This window comes from Nansenia antarctica (assembly GCF_963989245.1).
Source record: "Nansenia antarctica genome assembly, chromosome: 4".
NCBI lineage: Eukaryota > Metazoa > Chordata > Actinopteri > Argentiniformes > Microstomatidae > Nansenia > Nansenia antarctica.
This window is the reverse complement of record NC_137689.1, coordinates 45,627,914-45,649,574: the sequence shown is the minus strand read 5'-3', so window position 1 is coordinate 45,649,574 and position 21,661 is coordinate 45,627,914. Positions and strand designations below refer to the sequence as shown.

General features: G+C 48.4%; 1 protein-coding gene across 1 annotated transcript in view; it reads right to left on the bottom strand.

Annotated features, from left to right (window-relative positions):
• The window catches only part of sec16a (SEC16 homolog A, endoplasmic reticulum export factor), a 36,054-nt gene that overhangs the window by 10,604 nt on the left and 3,789 nt on the right, over positions 1–21,661 (bottom strand). The window contains 20 exon segments of the mRNA XM_080529373.1: positions 91–261; positions 358–405; positions 574–1,043; positions 3,776–3,977; positions 4,089–4,202; positions 5,562–5,702; positions 5,945–6,050; positions 6,504–6,615; positions 8,398–8,515; positions 8,938–9,019; positions 9,156–9,253; positions 9,397–9,639; positions 9,956–10,094; positions 11,088–11,149; positions 13,585–13,727; positions 13,840–14,023; positions 16,804–17,002; positions 17,615–17,819; positions 21,163–21,245; positions 21,438–21,589. Of these exon segments, the coding sequence (XP_080385499.1) occupies positions 91–261; positions 358–405; positions 574–1,043; positions 3,776–3,977; positions 4,089–4,202; positions 5,562–5,702; positions 5,945–6,050; positions 6,504–6,615; positions 8,398–8,515; positions 8,938–9,019; positions 9,156–9,253; positions 9,397–9,639; positions 9,956–10,094; positions 11,088–11,149; positions 13,585–13,727; positions 13,840–14,023; positions 16,804–17,002; positions 17,615–17,819; positions 21,163–21,245; positions 21,438–21,589 (3,072 nt within the window).

The window sequence follows — 21,661 nt, the reverse complement described above, 5'->3', positions numbered from 1 at the left end:
GAGAAAGAGAGAGAGAGGGGCTCAAATGTTAGCCAATAAAAACACCTAAACCACCGGTGAGTGTGTGAGTGTGTGTGTGTGTGTGCAGACCTTTTTGGGAGAGTCCTTCTTTGCCTTCTTGGGCTCCTCCCTGCGTGGGGGCTGCTCAGGGATGGAGGGTGGGGGGCGGGCGGAGGGCTGCTTGGCTGCCGAGTTGCTCCGCTCTCGTCCAATCGAGTGGGTGGAAGACTCGGACGTGGTGCGGGAGCGACGCCCCTGACCCTGCGGCCAATAGAAAGCCAGTGAGAGTCAGACAAACACACTGGCTCCACTCACACGTTTGACGGCCATTTCTAGAACATCCAGGGGCGTACGTACCAGGGCCAGTGAGGACTGGGAGGTTGACCTGGACCTCCTCCCTGGGGCCTGCACACACAGAGAGCAGAGGGAGCTTACCTAGCGCATCAGCCAATCACTTTACAACCAGAGCCCGTCTACATACATACATACATACATACAGACAAGACAGACAAGACAGACAAGACAGACAGACAAGACAGACAGAGAGAGAGACATACAGACAGACAGACAAACCATGTCAGCCATTTGGTCGTAGAAGTCTTTCCTCATTGGGGAGCTGGACATAGGAGGTGGCTGATACACTGGGGGACCAGGGGGCTGCTCAGCCGGGGGCATCTGGGGGGGCTGGTACATCTGGGGGGGCTGGTACATCTGGGGGGGTTGCATATGGGGCGGCTGTTGCATTTGAGGCGGCTGCTGCATGGGAGGTGGTTGCGCCACCTGCTGGGATCCAGGGTATATGTCTGGCTGGTCGGGCTGGGGTGGGTGGGGTTGGGGTTGGTGGGGTGGGTGGGGTGGGTGGGGTTGGTGGGGTTGGTAGGGCGGGGCAAACCCAGGGGCGGAGGGAGAGAACCCTGGGAGCGGGATCTGGCCGGGCAGGCCCGGCAGGGAGGAGGCGGGTGGTACCGGGAAGAACTGGACTCCCTCTGTGGCGGCGGGCGGGGGCTGCTGGACCATCCCGTCCTGCAGAATATTGGGGGGAGCTGCAAGAGAAGGTCACATGGTTTGAGACACACAGGTGGGTTCCTTAGTGACGTGGTTAGATCGCAAAAGGGAGGGCCAGGTGAAATGAAGGTGCTAGGATTCTCTCTGGCTGGCAGGCAGGCATGGATGCACACACGCATGCACCGGTGTTCATTTTGTTTTGTCAACGACCATTTTTCCATGACAGTCGAGACGACAATGGATCTTTGAAAATAAAAACTGTGACTATATTAGGGCTGCAACTAACGATTATTTTGGTAGTCGACTAATCTGTCGATTATTTTTTCGATTAGTCGCGATTAGTCGTGTGGCTTTTCGCTGCGCGTAAATGGCGACGCAGAAGCATAAATCCGGCTTAACTAGCTATCTAACCTAACGTTACGCCAAGCTACAGCTGCTCACAGAGCTAGTTGACTGGCTAGCTAGCATTGCTGGCTAGACTACAGACAGCTCACGTTAGTAGGCTACGCTTGGCGCTGTTTATCTTACAGACAGCTCGCTGGTGGACTCAACATAATTGAAATAGCATTCACTTATCAAGCATCATTCATGATCATCCACCATGACTACCTGGTATTTTAATAGCGACCACCCCTCACTTAATTTCATCTCGTGTTCTCCTGGCTTCAACATGGAAAACCCCTGCTACGTAACGTTACATACAAGCGCCTCTGTCTGTCACATGCGTGCCACAGGGCAAATAAATTAATAGCACAAACGCTCATAGCATGTACAGCCCTGTCCATGAGACGTTGTTTTCCAACATGTAACAGTAAAGCTAACATAAACATTACGACGCTAACAATATAACGTTAGCCAGTTGGCTAACAACGTTAGCTAAAACTTACCCAGCTGATTCTTGCATGGCTCCCGTTTAAAAAAAAAAAAAAAAAAAAAAAAAAAACCCGTTTTTTTAAATATATTTTTTAATGCGATTAGTCGACAACAACATGTCACGTCGACGAATTTTCGTAATCGATTAGTCGTGACTAGTCGACTAATCGTTGCAGCCCTAGACTATATGTATTTTCATTTTCGAAACAAGACTAAAAGCAGGGTTCCCATACCTTCTGAAACATCAAATTCAAGCACTTTTCAAGGACTTTCAAGACTCAATTCCCTCAAATTCAAGGACCCAACACGGCATAGTTTGAGACAGATCTAGATGAGAATTGATATAATAGGAACTATCTGCTCACAGACAACAATTAAAAAGAGAGGCTTTTGAATGTAGAGGCTTGAACACTAGATGGTCTCTTGCCTTCTCTACCACAGCACAGCAAAACAATTGTGAAATATGTGTAAAGTTACTGTGTTAACACTTAAGTTAAGCAATGTGACTTATCTACTATAATTACGCAAAACATTTATTTATTTATTTTTTGAGAGAGAGAGAGAGGGGAATTCAAGCACTTTCAATGACCCATGTCTATTTTCAAAAACCTTTAAGGCCTTGATTTTTTTTCTCTCAAATTCACAAACGTTCAAGGATTTCATGGACCTGTGGGACCCTGTAAAACGTTCAGGAGCGAACGAGCGGTGCAGGAAGGAACGTTGTGAAGTATATGCCTCAACCATAACTTTTGAAATATTTCTTTTTTCCAAATTCCAATCGTGCATGCATCTACCGGCATTGTCTTTTATTTTGCAAAATCGAAGCAAAGCCGTGCATCCTTGCCATTGGTTGAATGGAATGCAGACTGGGTGCCCTAGCCCTCCCTCCCCCAAGTTTTTTTTATCAGGTTCATGTTCTATCAGCTGGTCGTGATGTGATGAACATGCAGCTGTTAGATGTTACATAGGGAGTACTCTGTTGTTAGCTGCTAGCTAGCAAGCAAGCGCCATGGGCCAGTCTGTTCTGATGAAGAGACATTTCCTCTGCTATTTAGTTGTAAGTGTACCAACATTCAAATAAGCATATCTTCTTATATCTTAATTAATTGGATTATATAATCTAAGTATAATTGTTCTCACTTGAGAGTGACGGACAGTAGTAGGACAGGATAAGCCCAGGCTTCATCCTACTCCTCTTCGAACATTGATAGGCCGGTACTCTACATATTAGTTATTTGTTCTTTTACTATTTTAAATCATGTTCGAAATAAAATATTCATTCATTCATTCATTCATTCATTCTTCAACTATTTTCAGATTTCAATGTATGACACATCATTTGAAAGCTTACAATCTCGTAATATGTAAACTGAAATGACCTTGCCAACCTGGGGAACAAACCAGCAGCTCCTGTCACATATATCTCCACACTTTCAATTCAGCAGAATGTTTAGTTTCTTCACTTTGAGTAAAGCAACATTTCACACTTCTATCTGTGTGATATCCATAGCTTAATAGTAGCAAGGACAACACGGCAGCCTCACATGGAGAGAGGTTAGGGTACAGATGTCCAGATAAGGTCAGTATATTACACAAATAAAAGTGTTACCAGAGTGAAATGTTGCTTTAACAACTTGCACCTGTATTAACCCAGTTGAATTCATTTGAATATAAAACATCAAATATAGAGCAGCGACGACTTTGTCAATGACTAAAACTAGACTACAATGTTTTTGAGTTTTTGTTGGCTAAAACTAAGAAGGACAATAATGACTTAATGTGACTAAAACTAATGTGCATTTTCGTCTAAAGACTAAGAGTACAATAGCCTGCCAGAATTAACACTGGCATGCACGCACGCACTCGCACTCGCACTCACACTCACACACACACACACCTGGAGGCATGAGCTGCACTCCTTGTGGAGGCGGTCCCGGCAAGAGTGATGTCATCAGAGGGTTGTCGGGGGGCGGGGCGTCCATGTCCAGGTGCTGGGCGTAGTGCTCGGCGGGGCTGGCCTGGTCCAGCTCAGAGCTGGGGGTGCTGCAGGCGTACTGCTGGGGGGTGGCCCTGTCTGTGTTGTAGGCCATCACCCCCGTCTGCAGGAGCAGAGGCAGGCCCACGGTCAGTTACACATTCTCTGTTAAAGGTTGAAGGTTCCCTTGGAGACAGACACACACGCACCATTCTTTCCCATTAAGCCCTCTTACCCTAAACTGCCCGTCAAGCTGTCTCAAATGAATCAGCCAATCAGGCTGGATGAACAGCTCTTGCTCTGGCTTCTCCTTCAGTTGGGGGTCGAAGAAGCGCAGCTTCTCAGACATCTACAATCGACACCAGAGACACAGATCAGACCGTCACAATCATCACACCCACAATCAACAACCCCAAAGACAAAAAATATATACAAAAAGTGTACATATATATATATGTGTGTGTGTGTGTGTGTGTCAGGGTTTCCGTTAACCGGTAATTCCCGGACTTTGTCCGGTAAAATTTGTTGAAGTCCGACAAATTGAAAACTCGTCGGACAAAATGTCCGGTGAAAATAATTCCCTCTAAGCACAATTTGAATACAATTCGCTAAAGTTCACATTTTGTATTCAAATTGGCTTCGGGCCACCATTCTCAGCTGAGCACCAAACACACACACACAACACTGCCCGAGAGAGAAGGACCCGCCCCCTCCAGCCAGCCTATAGGCTAACCAAAGGGGGCGGGTCCTTCTCTCTCGGGCAGTGCCGCGCGTGCACGAGTGTGTGTGTGTCCGGTGCCCAGCTGAAAATGGTGGCCCGAAGCGGAAAGCCTTAACTTTATCGCACAATAACAAGGATAACAAACGAAACGGACAACATTTACACTAAGATGGAGACAAACTTCAGCGATATGATCTAACAGCCGGTCTTCAGGACGACATACAGACCCGTATGAGCTTACAGGGCTATCCCCTAAGTATGATTTGACAGGCAGCTAAACGAAATGCCTTCCCAACCAGCGAGACCTGGGGGGTGTTCCATCAACGTCGCCAAAGGAAAACCTAGGCCTACTTCGCCAAGTCCCGCGAGACTCTTAAAAAGATCCAGGCATATCTTGATAGATCTCGCGAGACTTGTCAAAACAAGCCCAGACTTTCCTCCAGCGACGTCGATGGAACACCCCCCTGGTTATAGAAATGACGTTGTTTTATTGAAAAAAAAAAAAAAAAGGGTAAAACTGGAAAGAGAAAATAGAAAACTCACATTAATCCCAAACAATTTAACAAACTTCAGTTAACGTAATGTGGAGTCCGTTCATTGATCGATGCTGTCTGTTCAGTTCCCAGTGAGGCGCCCGTTCAGTGCTGGACCCGTTCAGCGCTGGATTTGACGCATGGCATAGCGCGCATGCGTCAAATCATGTTATATTATTATATATTATATAGCTCGCATCTAATCGTATCGGATGAGAAATAGACATTAAATGGCATATATAGGCCGCTACACAACAGTAATCACCGCGACAAACAGCTATGTTAGATTTGGAAGAAAAAAAAATATGATTTTGAAAAAAATTTTTTTTATTATATTTTAATATGATGACCGGAATATATCACGTTTGTCCGGTAAATCGAATTCTTCCCGGACACGATGTCCGACGGCAAATTGTTCTAACGGAAACCCTGGTGTGTGTGTGTGTGTGTGCACCTGTATCAGCTGGCTGATGAAGACAGGGGAGTGGTAGGAGGGTTGCGTGAGCACGCTCCTGGAGATGACCTCACAGTAGTGGAAGGCCTGGGCACAGAGCCCCGCCTCCGCCAGGCGACACGCGTACACCAGCTTGAACACCTGAGGAGGAGAGGAGGAGAGGAGAGGAGAGGAGAGGAGCAGAGGAGCAGAGGAGGAGAGGAGCAGAGGAGGAGAGGAGCACAGTTAGAACCAGACTCTCAGCCTACAGCACTACAGGACTACAGAACCAGACTAGAGGACTACAGGACCAGACTACAGGACCAGACTACAGGACCAGACTAGAGGACCAGACTCTCAGCCAAGGTCAGGGGCACACGTGTGTTTGGATGAAGACGGGGCACCTGGAAGTTGGGCAGGGAGCAGGGCTGAGAGCCCAGGGACTGGGCGTACTCGTAGGTCTCCGTCCTCTGGATCGCCTCGTTGGAGGCAAACTGGTAAAAGGAGAGACTGGAGGAACAGAGAGAGAGAGGAGGGCTGATGAAGTCACTAGTCACGACTTGTGAACTCATATTTTCTATGCACACAAGTGTGTGTGTGTGTGTATGTATGTATGGGCTGGTGAGCCTGTTCATAGGTGCTTGTGTATTATCATAGAACATTACAAGATTATCATACGGTATGTTTTTTTTACCGATTTATTGTCCTGCAATCAACTTGTCAGTCAATAGTTGAAATTCTGTATTTTCTGCTCTGGGGGGCACAGGGTCAGCCATAGTCGGCGCCCCTGGAGCAAATAGGGGTTAAGTGCCTTGCTCAAGGACACGTGCAGCTCCCTCCTGAGGCGGGGATCGAACCAGCACACCTTCAGATTGCTAGCTGGCCTCTCTAACCTCTAGGCTACCGCCGCCCCCATAATGTATGTGTGTGTGTGTGTGTGTGTGTGTGTGTGTACTGACTGACCTGTGGTTGGAGCCGATCAGAACCATCTTGGTGCTCTTCTTGGTGAACACACCCAGACCCACCTGGGCCATCAGGTAGCAGAAATGGGCCGCGTCTGTCAGCCCCTTGGAAGCTGTTCCACACACACACACACACACACACACACACACACACACACAGACAGACAGACACACAGACACACAGACACACGTTAACAACTACTAGTAGACTAGTAGAGGGGTCAGGCTCTTCAGACCAGGAGAGGAACCCTGTCTTGCTGACAAGACACTTTTGGAATGAGAGAGAGAAGGCGACCAACCATGTCCTTCTGTCACCCTGACCTGTTCTACAACTAGGGATGCTCCGATCTGGATTTTTGGGGCCGATACCGATCACCGATTGTTTTCCTCAAGATCAACCGATACCGATACCGATTTTTTTTTAAATACATAACTGTAGGCCTACTGACTGGATAGCCTACATATTTTTTGCTTTTTAGACAAAAGTTTTGATCCATTAGGCACCAAGCAAACGCAGACCCATTTTTATGGCATAGTAAAGGTCTGGCCTATCACCCAGTTAGGGCCTGAAGCCCAAGTCAGTCGATATGGCTGTATAAAAGACATCATAAACGTGGCCTTCATGGTTTACATACTGTTACGTCCTCCTATGTTTTCTGTTCAGTTATCTGTCTTCCCCAGGAAAAAAAAAAAAAAAGATCGGCCATTTTTGCCGATCACCGATCGAGTCATTTGGAGTGAAATCGGCCGATTTAAATCGGTGGCCGATAAATCGGAGCATCCCTATCTACAACCATGTCCTTCTGTCACCCTGACCTGTTCTCCAACCATGTCCTTCTGTCTGTCAACCTGACCTGTTCTACAACCATGTCCTTCTGTCTGTCCACCTGACCTGTTCTACAACCATGTCCTTCTGTCTGTCCACCTGACCTGTTCTACAACCATGTCCTTCTGTCTGTCCACCTGACCTGTTCTCCAACCATGTCCTTCTGTCTGTCACCCTGACCTGTTCTCCAACCATGTCCTTCTGTCTGTCCACCTGACCTGTTCTACAACCAAGTCCTTCTGTCTGTCCACCTGACCTGTTCTACAACCATGTCCTTCTGTCTGTCAACCTGACCTGTTCTCCAACCATGTCCTTCTGTCTGTCCACCTGACCTGTTCTACAACCATGTCCTTCTGTCTGTCCACCTGACCTGTTCTACAACCAAGTCCTTCTGTCTGTCCACCTGACCTGTTCTACAACCAAGTCCTTCTGTCTGTCCACCTGACCTGTTCTACAACCAAGTCCTTCTGTCTGTCAACCTGACCCGTTCTACAACCAAGTCCTTCTGTCTGTCCACCTGACCCGTTCTACAACCATGTCCTTATGAATATGGTGTGTGTGTATGGTGTGTATGGTGTATGTGTGGTGTGTGTATGGTGTGTGTGTGTGGTGTGTGTGTGTGTGGTGTGTGTATGGTGTGTATGGTGTATGTGTGGTGTGTGTGTGTTTGTGTGGTGTGTGTGTGGTGTGTGTATGGTGTGTATGGTGTATGTGTGGTGTGTGTGTGGTGTGTATGGTGTGTGTATGGTGTGTGTGTGGTGTGTGTGTGTGGTGTGTGTGTATGGTGTGTGTATGGTAAGTGTGTGGTGTGTGTGTGGTGTGTGTGTGGTGTGTGTGTGGTGTGTGTGGTGTGTGTGTGTGTGGTGTGTGTGGTGTGTGTGTGTATGGTGTGTGTGGTGTGTGTATAGTGTGTGTGTGGTGTGTGTATGGTGTGTATGGTGTGTGTATGGTGTATGTGTGGTGTGTATGGTGTATGTGTGGTGTGTGTGTGGTGTGTGTGTGGTGTGTATGGTGTGTGTATGGTGTGTGTGTGGTGTGTGTGGTGTGTGACAGTCATGTGCCCTCCTACCCAGCGTGTCTCCCATGGTGGTGATGGTCCTGGTGTCCAGGTCCAGGGCGTGTGTGAGATTAGACAGCACCATGGCCAGGTGGGGGCGCCAGTCGCCCCACTTCTCATCCCCACAGCACTGTTGAGAGAGAGAGAGAGGGAGAGAGACAGAGAGGCTCCTTGAGAGATGCTCAAAAGAAGACACCCCCAAACGCACCCCCACACACAACAACCCCACACACACCCACCCAACCCACCGCCACACACCCACCCACCCAATCCACCCCCACCCCCCCACACACAACCCACCCACCCCCACCCCCCACACACCCAACCCACCACCACCCAACCCCACACCCACCCACCCACCCACCCACCCACACACACACACACACACACACACACACACACACACACACAACCCACCCCCACACACCCACCCAACCAACCCACCACCACCCACCCACCCACACACACACACAACCCACACCCACACACACCCAACCCACCCCCACACACACACCCACCCCACACCCCACCCACCCCTCCCCCCCTCCTCACTGTGGCCGAGGCGGGCATCCTGCCAGACATCAGCTGGTAGACGGTCTGCAGAGGGTCGTTGATGGGAAGGCTGTTGGCGAACCTGACGGCCCCAAACAACAAGAACCACAAGTGTTACTTCCTCCTGCCACAGCAGAGGACCTAACATCCCCCCCCCCACCCCCACCCCTCCTCCCCCTGAGGACCTAACATCCCCCCCCCCCACCCTCTCCACCCACCGGGTCATGACGCGGGCGTGTGTCCTGCTGTCCATCTTACTGGCCAGCAGCAGGGCGTGGCCCCACAGACCCCCTTTCATGGCCGCCTCCAGGGCATCCTGCAAGACCAGGAGTTTAGATTAGCACACAGACACAGACACAGACACAGACACACACACACACAGACACACAGACACAGACACAGACACAGACACAGACAGTGTGGACCAGAGGGACAGACAGAGGGAGGTAGGTGTCTTGCCTTCTTGCGGCCGAAGAGCAGCAGCTCCCTGAAGCGCTCCGTCTCCTTGCCGACGTTCTCGGGGACGGTCATGAAGGTGTCTGACAGCAGCGACAGAGGCCCCGCCCCCGGCTCCTCCTCCGCCCGCGCCAGCGGCTCGTTGGTGAAGTCGATCAGGTTGGCCTCGTTGGGAGACTTGCCCGGCAGCCACACCGAGCGGTGCTCCTTCAGGAGCAGGTCAGCGATGTCAGTACCTACCACCGTCTGAGGGAGGGGGGGGGGAGAGAGAGGGAGAGGGAGGGAGAGAGGAAGGGGGAGAGGGAGAGGGAGGGAGAGAGAGAGGGAGGGGGAGAGGGAGAAAGAGGGAGGAGAGAGGGAGGGAGGGAGAGAGAGAAGGAGAGAGAGGGAGAGGGAGGGAGGGAGAGAGAGAGAGAGAGAGGGAGAGATTCAGAGAGACTTCAACATGCATAAAAACATTAAGCCACATAAACACACACACACACACACACTCCTCTTATAGAGAATGAGATGGTGAGGGGCAGCAGAAGGACATCACCGCCCCGCTGAGCCCCAGGCTCACCCCGTTCTGCCGACACAGCAGCACGATGAAGTCCCACAGCAGGCTGGCCGAGTCCTTGTCCAGGAGGTCGTTGTTCCGAGCACATTCCAGGGCTTTGTTCTGGGCGAACTTCATCACGTCCACCTTATGAGTCTCCTCCCTTGGGGGGGGGCACACAGACACAACATTAGAGCTGGGGGGGGGGGGGGGGTTGTAGTGGTGGGGTAGAGGGGTGGGGTAGAGGGGTGGGGTAGAGAGGTGAGGTAGAGGGGTGAGGTAGAGGGGTGGGGTAGAGGGGTGGGGTGGGGTGGGGTAGAGGGGTGGGGTAGAGGAGTGAGGTAGAGGGGTGGGGTAGAGGGGTGGGGTAGAGGGGTGGGGTAGAGGGGTGAGGTAGAGGGGTGAGGTAGAGGGGTGGGGTAGAGGGGTGGGGTAGAGGGCTGGGGTAGAGGGGTGAGGTAGAGGGGTGAGGTAGAGGGGTGGGGTAGAGGGGTGAGGTAGAGGGGTGGGGTAGAGGGGTGAGGTAGAGGGGTGGGGTAGAGGGGTGGGGTAGAGGGGTGAGGTAGAGGGGTGGGGTAGAGGGGTGAGGTAGAGGGGTGGGGTAGAGGGGTGGGGTAGATGGGTGGGGTAGAGGGGTGGGGTAGAGGGGTGGGGTAGAGGGGTGAGGTAGAGGGGTGAGGTAGAGGGGTGGGGTAGAGGGGTGGGGTAGAGGGGTGGGGTAGAGGGGTGAGGTAGAGGGGTGGGGTAGAGGGGTGAGGTAGAGGGGTGGGGTAGAGGGGTGAGGTAGAGGGGTGAGGTAGAGGGGTGGGGTAGAGGGGTGGGGTAGAGGGGTGAGGTAGAGGGGTGGGGTAGAGGGGTGGGGTAGATGGGTGGGGTAGAGGGGTGGGGTAGAGGGGTGGGGTAGAGGGGTGAGGTAGAGGGGTGAGGTAGAGGGGTGGGGTAGAGGGGTGGGGTAGAGGGGTGAGGTAGAGGGGTGGGGTAGAGGGGTGGGGTAGAGGGGTGAGGTAGAGGGGTGGGGTAGAGGGGTGAGGTAGAGGGGTGGGGTAGAGGGGTGAGGTAGAGGGGTGGGGTAGAGGGGTGAGGTAGAGGGGTGGGGTAGAGGGGTGGGGTAGAGGGGTGAGGTAGAGGGGTGAAAGGAAGGGCAGTGTGTTCTTACTTGACCAGCGGGCCGGGGAAGGAGCGCAGCTCTGACTGGTCCTGAGTGTCCTGCAGCATGGTCTGAACAGAACCAGACAGAACCAGACAGTTAACTCAGCATGGTCTGAACAGAACCAGACAGAACCAGACAGTTAACTCAGCATGGTCTGAACAGAACCAGACAGAACCAGACAGTTAACTCAGCATGGTCTGAACAGAACCAGACAGAACCAGACAGAACCAGACAGTTAACTCAGCATGGTCTGAACAGAACCAGACAGAACCAGACAGTTAACTCAGCATGGTCTGAACAGAACCAGATAGAACCAGACAGTTAACTCAGCATGGTCTGAACAGAACCAGACAGAAAACTCAGCATGGTCTGAACAGAACCAGACAGAACCAGAGGGTTAACTTAGCATGGTCTGAACAGAACCAGACAGTTAACTCAGCATGGTCTGAACAGAACCAGACAGTTAACTCAGCATGGTCTGAACAGAACCAGACAGTTATCTCAGCATGGTCTGAACTAGGGGTGGGCATCAATGATCGACGATCGATAATTGATCGATAAGGATCTTGGTCGATCACAAAATATTTTGCTCGATAACCATTAATATTTTTTTTTCTTTCTTTTTTTTCATAATAATAATAATAATGGATATTAGTTTGTCCACGTTATGTGTGAGAAATGATCTGCTCCGGTCAGCGCCATGGCACAGCTCCTCGGGGAGAAATACGCATCCCCATGACATCCCCATCGAAACCGAAGTTTGCACCTTTCTGAGGGAGCCTTCTGCGGGCCTGAACTGCGACCCAACTGACTGGTGGAAATTAAACGAAAGAAGGTTTCCTCGGTTGGCCAAATTAGCGCGGACCTACCTCTGCATCCCCGCAACCTCGGTGCCCTCGGAGCGAGTGTTTTCTGCGGCTGGCCTAACTGTCACCAGATTGCGTTCGTCTCTCACCCCTGAACATGTTAACATGATCATCTTTTTGAACAAGAACCAGTAGGCCTGCCGCCTACAGTCTCTCGCTGGAGTTTAAATTTAAGTTAAGCTGGACGCTCTTAAGGACACTAACGTTTTCAGTCATCCTCCTATTTGTGAGTAACAGTTTTTTTACTGCTCCTATGGTGAGTTACTTATTTTCTATATTTTTATTTATAATGTAAAATGTGTTTTTAAGTTAAACAATTTAGGCTACTCACTGCCTTGTTTAAGAGGATTGATATCTGACTGTAGTGTCTAGTTTGAATGTGAATGAATGAATGTGTGCAATAGCAACACAAATAACGTTTTTTCCCCAAGGAAAACATGCTTGTTATTTCTGCCCTATTTATTTATTATTGTTTTTTTTTATGAAAAAAAAGCTTCTTGATCGTTAATTCTTGCGATTATCGGAAAAGAAATTTTTATCGTTTGCCCAGCCCTAGTCTGAACAGAACCAGACAGTTAACTCAGCATGGTCTGAACAGAACCAGACAGTTATCTCAGCATGGTCTGAACAGAACCAGACAGTTAACTCAGCATGGTCTGAACAGAACCAGACGGTTAACTCATTTAGACAATAATGACATTTGTGGGTTTCTTTTGTTGCTTGTGCGTTCTCCACTATCTCATAACACTCCATTTTGAAAAACCTCAGTTTGGAAGGACATGTAGCCCTACCACTGGGCCCTATCGCTCTATCCCCACAAGAATCGGGACATACTACCCCCTACGCGTGAACGCACAAAATGGGGGGGTAGAGCTAAATTGTAGGGGAAAGGGAGTAAATGGAATTGGGCCTGAGTTAACAACTATACCATAGTATATCTTGGCTTCATTAAATAATTAATTCAAAGGTCAACCACGGTAATCCCTTAGCTCAGTCACTTCTGAAGACCGGGTGGCTGCTGTGAACTGCTGCTGCTGAACTCTCTGTCCTGTCAGATGTGTTTGAACTTCAACAACATGTGAAACTTCCGGCTCATAATCGAGGTCACACTCTGGACCTTATCATCACCAAAGGCCTAGATATTTCAAATGTTGTTGTAACTGACATTGCCCTATCTGACCATTCTTACATATTCTTTGACATATCTATCTTTCCTGTTACTCAAACTATGTCTGAAACTATTTCCAAACGACTTATCAACCAAAATATCAACCAAAAGGTGCAGAGGTTCATCTCTCAGAGACAGAACACTTTTATCTATGTCTTTTTATTCAGTGTCTATTATCTTGTTACATTTTTATTTATTTATTTATCATATATATCTATTCTTGTAATTGTTATTGTCTTACTATTCTCCTCTTGTATTTTTTTTAATGCTGTATGTAAAGCACTTTGAATTGGTCCTGTTGTATGAAATGGCCCATCCACTTCCTCACAGCTAAGTACTACAGCGCTCCTCATACCTCACATCTTGTCACAACACCACACCACACACTCGCTGTCCTGACCACTGTCACACACTCATTCATCAGGACACCAACGCACAGGGTGTGTTGAGCTAGGTTTCCAGGGGTTACCTCCATGTTGTGGATCTCCACCAGAGCGGGCTGGCCGGCCGAGGGCAGGTTGGGTAGAACCTGGATCAGCTGACCGCCGGGTCCGAAGCGAGCACAGCGGTGGGGGAGCGAGTACTTCTCTGGAGTCACCGGACGGGGAGGAGCTGAGGGGGAGGGGGAGGGGAGAATGATAAACATCGATAAGCGACTGCAGCGACGCCACCAAGGTCTGCTGCTCGTGCAGGTGCGAGGAGAGAGAGGGGGGGGGGTTCTTACGCTGCTCTGCGGCCGCCCAGGTGCTGTCTGGGTAGTCGGAGGTGTAGGGGTACTGGCTGAAGCTCTGGCCCACGTCCGCCTGGCCCTGGTACTGGGCGTGGGTGGAGTAGTCCACAGGCAGGGTGGAGGCGCTGGGGTCGTACACGGCCGACACCAGGTCGGGCTGGCTCCTGTACACCTGGCTCTACAGGCAGACACACACCTGGCTTCACACTCCGTCACAGAGAGACACACACACAGACACAGACACAGACACAGACACAGACACACACACACACACACACACACACACACACACAGACACACCCACACAGACACACACACACCCACACAGAGACAGAAGACACACACAGAGACAAAGATACACAACAAAACACACACACACACAGAGAGACAGAAGACACACACAGAGACAAAGATACACAACAAAACACACACACCCCCAGACACACACACACACCAGGGCTCGACAGTGCGACTGTTTTGGTCGCATTTGCGAGTGAATATATTTCTGTGCGACTTGGAAATACATTCAATCGCACCAGTGCGACTACTGCTGAACTACTGTCATGCGCAGTCAAACGTATGTGTATAAGCGATGAGGGAATGAAAACAGTGAACAGAAACGCGTGTCGCAGAAATGCTTCACGCGAGTCCTATATGCGCTTAAAATGCGCATAATGGGTATATGGATACAGCTCTCATAGTTCGTAGCGCTGTGTGCTTCCGGTTTCATTACAAAGAGGTTAACCCTATATGTGCCTGACATCTAACAACATTCAAATGACTCTAACTTCATCTTTTTTCGGATTTCAATGTATGACACATCATTTGAAAGCTTATGATCCATAGTTCCAATCCACAACACGTCACATTTGAAAGTGTTTATGTAAAATTTTTACATTTGAAAGTGTTTTTTGTTTATATATATTTATATTATACAATTTACCAGTCATATTATGGAATGTGTCTAAATGTTAAAGTTCCATAAGTATAAGCAAAATAAAGTAACAGTTTGTAAATAAATAGTAGCATTTAAAAAAATAAAAAACACGAACCGTGAACCGTGACCCAAAAACCGAGGTTCATACCGAACCGTGGGCCAACTGAAATTAATATTCTTACTTCCCCTTTACATTATGTGAGTCTCCATTTTTATTACGGCCAAGAGCCGGTTATGATCATTTTGATATGTTATGATTATGATCATTTGTTGTCGTTGTTGACGAAAATTGCACAATTTTCATTGTGCTACTGAAATTCTTGGTGTGCTACAACATTTTTCAACATGGTAGCACAGTGCTACCTGGGGAAAAGGTACCGTATTTTCCGCCCTATAAGGCGCACCGGAGTATAAGGCGCACCTTCAATGAATGGCCTATTTTAGAATTTTTTTCATATACAAGGCGCACCGGCTTATAAGGCGCACCGGCTTATAAGGCGCACTGTCGTTTTTTTTTTTTGACTGGGGTTGCGTTACGCCCAAGCTCCACCTACTGCGTTGCGTCACCTCTCCATCGGTGTTGTGTCAACTTCCCGTTGTCCAAGCTCCACCTGAGCGTTGTCACCATCAACGTTCTACCTGCTCCACTGTCAAAAATATATATTTTTCCACCTCAAGTATCAGCCGTTCGTCATCCATTTTTGCAACAAGCGTCAAGGACCTGCGGTGATTCACAGCTGACTCGCGTGAATAGCAATTCGCAATAGCTGCAACCACGAGATATAGAGTAGTTAGCTACAAGCATTTTCAATCTGCTATTATCTCTATTAGTGGATTAACCGCTGTGGTGATTTAACAGCTGATAAAAATACATCAAGTAGACTACAAACAGAGCAAAACAACACCAGAAAACAACCAATAGGCTATACAATTATAACCAACAACCAATATGTGACAGCTCCTGGTGAAATGTGCAACGTACTTTTTCAGTTTTTACACATGCTTAAACTACAGATTGTAAGCTTTCAAATGATGTGTCATACATTCAAACCAGAGAAAGATTGAACACGACAGGCGTATTTGAATGTTGGTTCATCTCAAACACTGAATGGGAGAAAAGTGAATCTGACCAAACCACAACAAACGCTGCTAGCGGCTAACAGCTAACAAAACACATCGCTACGAAGGTCTAAACTGTATTTTAATAACATGACAACATACTGGGAGAACATCGACATGCTAAAAACACATAACTACACATAACTAGATGAACACACAGTTCTTGCTTTTGAACACGAGCTAAAACGAAAGTATGTTTACAAATCAACCCTCCCTTACCGGTAGCCTCCGGCAAACGAGAATAATGAATCCAATACACAAATGATAAGTGTTTAGTGATCGTTAAACTGTTGTTTATTATATCGAGTGGGTACTTTAAAACTTCAAGTTGAAAGCACCAAGAATCTCACTTTGTTCCCTCGGAAACTCTGTTTAGTCTTCTTTACTTGGGGTCTTGTGGTGTGGGACTGTGAGTAAGCACAACACCGGTGTTTACTGATTACCGTAATGCTGCAAGCGGTGTGAGTGTCCGAATTGAACAGTTGGGTGAGTACGGCATCCATTCAGAGCACATGATAGAATAACAATAGCATTCGCGGAGATTCCAAGATGGCGGCCGTCGTTTACTGATTACCGTAATGCTGCAAGCGGTGCGGCTTTGTAGTTTACCAGTCGTACTGAAACATTTTATTATTATTATTAAAAAAAAAATATTGGTCATGTAATTTTTACATTTTGATCCATATATAAGGCGCACCGGGTTATAAGGCGCACTGTCGTTTTTTTTTTTTTGGGGGGACTTTTAAGTGCGCCTTATAGGGCGGAAAATACGGTAAGCGTCAAGCCCTGACACACACACACACACACACAGACACATACAGACACATACAGAGACACACACAGAGACAGAAGACACACACCAAAACACACACAAACACACACACACACACACACACACACACCTGTTGGGAGCGTGTAGAGAAGCTGCTGCGGCGGCTGTGCTGGCTGTGTGAGCTGTGCAGGCTGTGGGCAGACTGCTCACTGTGGACGCTCCGCCTGTCAAAGTCGTCGGCGTACGGGTCCCTCTGGCGCCGCGTGTCGTCGTCGAAGCTGGAGTCGTAACCAGGGTAGTACTGCCACTGGTCGTCATAGCCCTCACGCCTGGACACACACAGAACAGAAGGGAGGGTGTGAGGGTGTTCTACCTGGGGGGTACTGAGCTGAAGGGAGGGTGTGTGAGGGTGTGTGGGTACCTGGGGGGGTACTGGTGCTGAAGGGAGGGTGTGTGAGGGGGTGTGAGGGTGTTCTACCTGGGGGGTACTGAGCTGAAGGGAGGGTGTGTGAGGGTGTGTGGGTACCTGGGGGGGTACTGAGCTGAAGGGAGGGTGTGTGAGGGTGTTCTACCTGGGGGGTACTGAGCTGAAGGGAGGGTGTGTGAGGGTGTTCTACCTGGGGGGTACTGAGCTGAAGGGAGGGTGTGTGAGGGTGTGGGGGTACCTGGGGGGGTACTGGTGCTGAAGGGAGGGTGTGTGAGGGTGTTCTACCTGGGGGGTACTGAGCTGAAGGGAGGGTGTGTGAGGGTGTTCTACCTGGGGGGTACTGGTGCTGAAGGGAGGGTGTGTGAGGGTGTGTGGGTACCTGGGGGGGTACTGAGCTGAAGGGAGGGTGTGTGGGTACCTGGGGGGGTACTGAGCTGAAGGGAGGGTGTGTGAGGGTGTTCTACCTGGAGGGGTACTGGTGCTGAAGGGAGGGTGTGTGAGGGTGTGTGGGTACCTGGGGGGGTACTGAGCTGAAGGGAGGGTGTGTGGGTACCTGGGGGGGTACTGGTGCTGCTGGCTGTAGTAGGCTGCCTCCCGGGCCCTGTAGGCCTCTGGGTCGTAGTTGTACCAGTAGGCCTGCTGGTCGTAGTAGCCTTTGTACCGGGGGTCGTAGGCGTTGGCGTTGGCGTTGGCGCCGTAGCCCTCCCACATGCCCCGTTCTGACCAATCACAGAGAGGGGGAGACCAATCACAATCACACAGAGAGAGGGGGAGACCAATCACAATCAACTTTCATTTTCATCTTTCACATGTAACAAGGAACATTTGTTGGCGAGGAATGCGGACTCTTACCACCCATGTTCTTGTAGTACTGTGCATATAGTGGGGTGCAAAAACGTGGGCACCCCTGGTTTAAATGGCTGTTGCAATTCATCTCCAAGTGATTGAAGGCAAACCTGAACACTAAATGCTAGTTAAACATGACACCTTTCTGCACATTTTAAGGCAAGGTTTCTTTTTATTTTCATTTTTCAGAGTTTTTAAATGATAAAAAAGCAAAAGGGCTCCGTGCAAAAGTTTGGGAACCCTTTTGGATTATTCTTTGTTACCTTGTGATGATTACTACGGCCCAGACCAAGGTGATTTACTCGTTAGGGCTTCAATGAGTCAGGTGAATATAATTCCAGGGTTGAAGTAACTCCATGCCTTCTAAAGTATCCGACTGCGGTGGCTGTTGTGTCTGGTGTTAAAAACCATGGGTTCCTCTAAACAGTTATCCAAGGATGTCAGAATCAAGATCAAGTTCAATTCCACCATCAAGGAGAAGGCTACAAAAAACTCTCGCAACGTTTCAAACTACCCATTTCCACTCAGTGTTTCCTCTATATGCATTTATTCGTGGCGGGCCGCCACCAAAGAATTTCCTCCGCCACCAATTGATTCAGACAGTCCACTTTGATTCAGGCTGCGCAGAAAGGCAGCGAGTTATTATGACCGGAGAACAGAAAAAAGTAGATTGAAGCTAGATTCAGGCCGCTTCCAGACCAACATTTCGTTACGATTTAGGGCGTAGTTATTTACAATCCCTCTCCTCTCTCTCTCTCTTAGCCCGTCGCCGGTGCCTTTAATCCCGTATCCTAATCGAAAATGCAACATCATCAGCGACGACTGTGGGTTATTGCATTTACTGCTGTTCTCTGGTTCATGTTCTTATACCAGTGCTCAGTATAGAGTATTTTAAATGAACATTCGTAATGTATGTCTCTGATGTTCATGGTCAATTAAATGCGGTGGTAGCTGACGTCGGCACGTTGCGCCGTTATGAGCGGCAGCAGGTCTCGCTGCTCTGTTTTTAATGTTTGTCGGTTTTTTGTTGTATAATGTCTAATGTTACAACCTCAGCCAGAGTTGTTTATGCCAGAAGTGCCCTCTTTGCACTAAGAGAGACTGCAAAACATGAGGGTTTCAAACACTCATTACCGAAGGAACTACGGAAGAAATACCGGGGGTGCAAAGCTGGAGCGAAGCTAAAAGCTAAATCGAGGAGGCGGTGGAGATACAAGCCGTTTGTACCATCAATCGTAATGGGAAATGTTAACTCCTTACCCAACAAATGTGACGAGTTGGAGGCACTCGTGATGCACCATTCAGTGTATCGGGAGTGCAGCCTGATGTGCTTCTCTGAGAGCTGGCTAAATGACAACATCGCCGACTCATGTGTGGAGATCGAACTATTCATAGCAATATGCGCGGGGCAAAAATAATCTATTGCCTCTAAAATCACCACGAACAGAACGGCGGAGGTACGGGTAAGCAGGGCTCATGTTGGTGTCCTCAAAGGTAAGAGTTGGTTTTCTTTAACTCAGCTGATAGCATTACCTTGCTGTTGTTGTTTACCGAATGCTCCATCTGACTGTCACACTGTGATTTTACTTGTGTAAACAGTTAATGAGTAACGTTAGCCGGTTTTGTGCGTGTACTCTCACGTAGGCCTACTTCGTATTGATCTTTCTGTGTGTGTGTGTGTGTGTGTGTGTGTGTGTGTGTGTGTGTGTGTGTAATGCGCGTACGCATGTTCCGCTGCAGCTGTAGGATATGTTGGTATTTGATCACCTTCTATATAAAATCACCTGCTCGGCTTTAATGACTTAACCGCTATTTAAGAAATTATAATTGTTGCCACCCTCTATACTAGTTTTTGGTGAAACCACGTCTTTGTTTTGCGCGCGCGAAAGATAACCGCTCCGCCACTAATGTGAAAAATCCTGGAGGAAACACTGCCACTGTCAGAAACATCATCAGAAAATAGAAAATAAATAGAACAACTGAAGTCAAGGCAAGATTTGGAAGACCAAGAAGAATTTCAGATAGAATGGCCCGAGATCTGGTGAGAAATGCTCAGAAGAACCCACACATCACTGCAAAAGAGCTGCAAAAAAGAGTAGCAGACACCGGTCTAGTTGTTCACAGGACAACAATACAGCGTACCTTAAACAACAAAGACCTACATGGCAGAGTTGCCAGAAAGAAGCCTTTCCTACGACCTCAACACAAAATTAAAACCTTGAGAAACCTGAAGCCTTTTGGAACAATGTGCTTTGACTGACAAAACCAAAATTGAACTTCTTGGCCACAACCAAAGAAGGTATGTTTGGAGAAAAAGGGGTGTTTGTAGAGAAGAACACCTTGCCAACTGTTAAGCATGGAGGTGGATCCATTATGCTTTGGGGTTGCGTAGCAGCTGGGGGGACAGGCAATATTGTGCGGGTGAAAGGAAGGATGGATACCACCAAATATCAAGACATTCTAGAGGCTAATGTTCGAAGGTCAGTCCAGAAATTGAAGTTGAAGAGAGGTTGGGTATTCCAGCAAGACAATGACCCGAAGCATACTTCAGAATCAACCATGAAGTACCTCCAGGAAAGACGGTTGAAGGTTTTGGAATGGCCATCTTGACCATCAGACTTGAATATTATTGAAAATCCGTGGAGAGATCTCAAACATGCCGTGCGAGCTACAGGTGTTCTGCCAGGAAGAATGGGGAAAAATTCCCAAAACAAGAAATGAAAGACTCTTAGCTGGCTACAGGAAGCGTACTTGCAAGCTGTTATAGTTTCCCAAGGAGGAGTTACAAAGTACTAGCTGACAGGGTTCCCAAACTTTTGCACAAGGCCTTTTTCCTTGTTTTATTATTTTGAAACTGTAAAAAGTTACGAATAAAAAATAATCTTGCTTTAAAATGTGATCTGTGTCATGTTTAACTTTGTACCATTTAGAGGTTAGGTTTGCTTCTTATCCACTTAGATATTAATTGTAAAAGGCATTTTGACTAGGGGTGCCCACATTTTTGCACCCCACTGTAATAATTAGGGGTGGGCATCGACGATCGATAATTGATCGATAAGGATCTTGGTCGATCACAAAATAAAAAATGTGGTCATAATTTATTTATTTATTTTTTTTTTTTGTGATGACCAAATGTTTTATTTTGTGATCGACCAAGATCCTTATCGATCAATTATCGATCGGCGATGCCCACCCCTAGTAATAATCATCTCTTACCGCCCATGTTCTTGTAGTACTGTGCATAGTAATCATCGTAGGCACTTCGGTTGGCTCTGGGATATTCCTCAGGGTAGCCTTGCCTGTGAAGAGCAGACACACAGACAGTGTTTCTAGACCACTGCACCCCACCTCAGTTACAGCTTCATGCTCTAGCAGCTGATCTCACTGGAGGATGGCCCTGGATGTACACATCACACTGATCTAAGGTCAGTTTCTATGTTATCCTATCCGAAGGTAAGGGTTAGAAATGGAGGAAGGTAGGAGGTTGGGACCTGGAGGAAGGTCTGTCTGAGTACTGGCTAGCTCTGGAGCTGGGTCTCTCCGGGGGCGGCTCTCTGGGGTAGGGGTAGCTTGCCTCCCGGTACGCTGGGTTAGGTCCTTCATATCTGGGGTAACGAGGGTCGGCTCTGCGGTACGGATCATCCTGAGGGACGAAAAAAAGACATTGCAAGATTCTACCTGCCGTGATCACGGCGCATTCAGCAATTAACCAAAG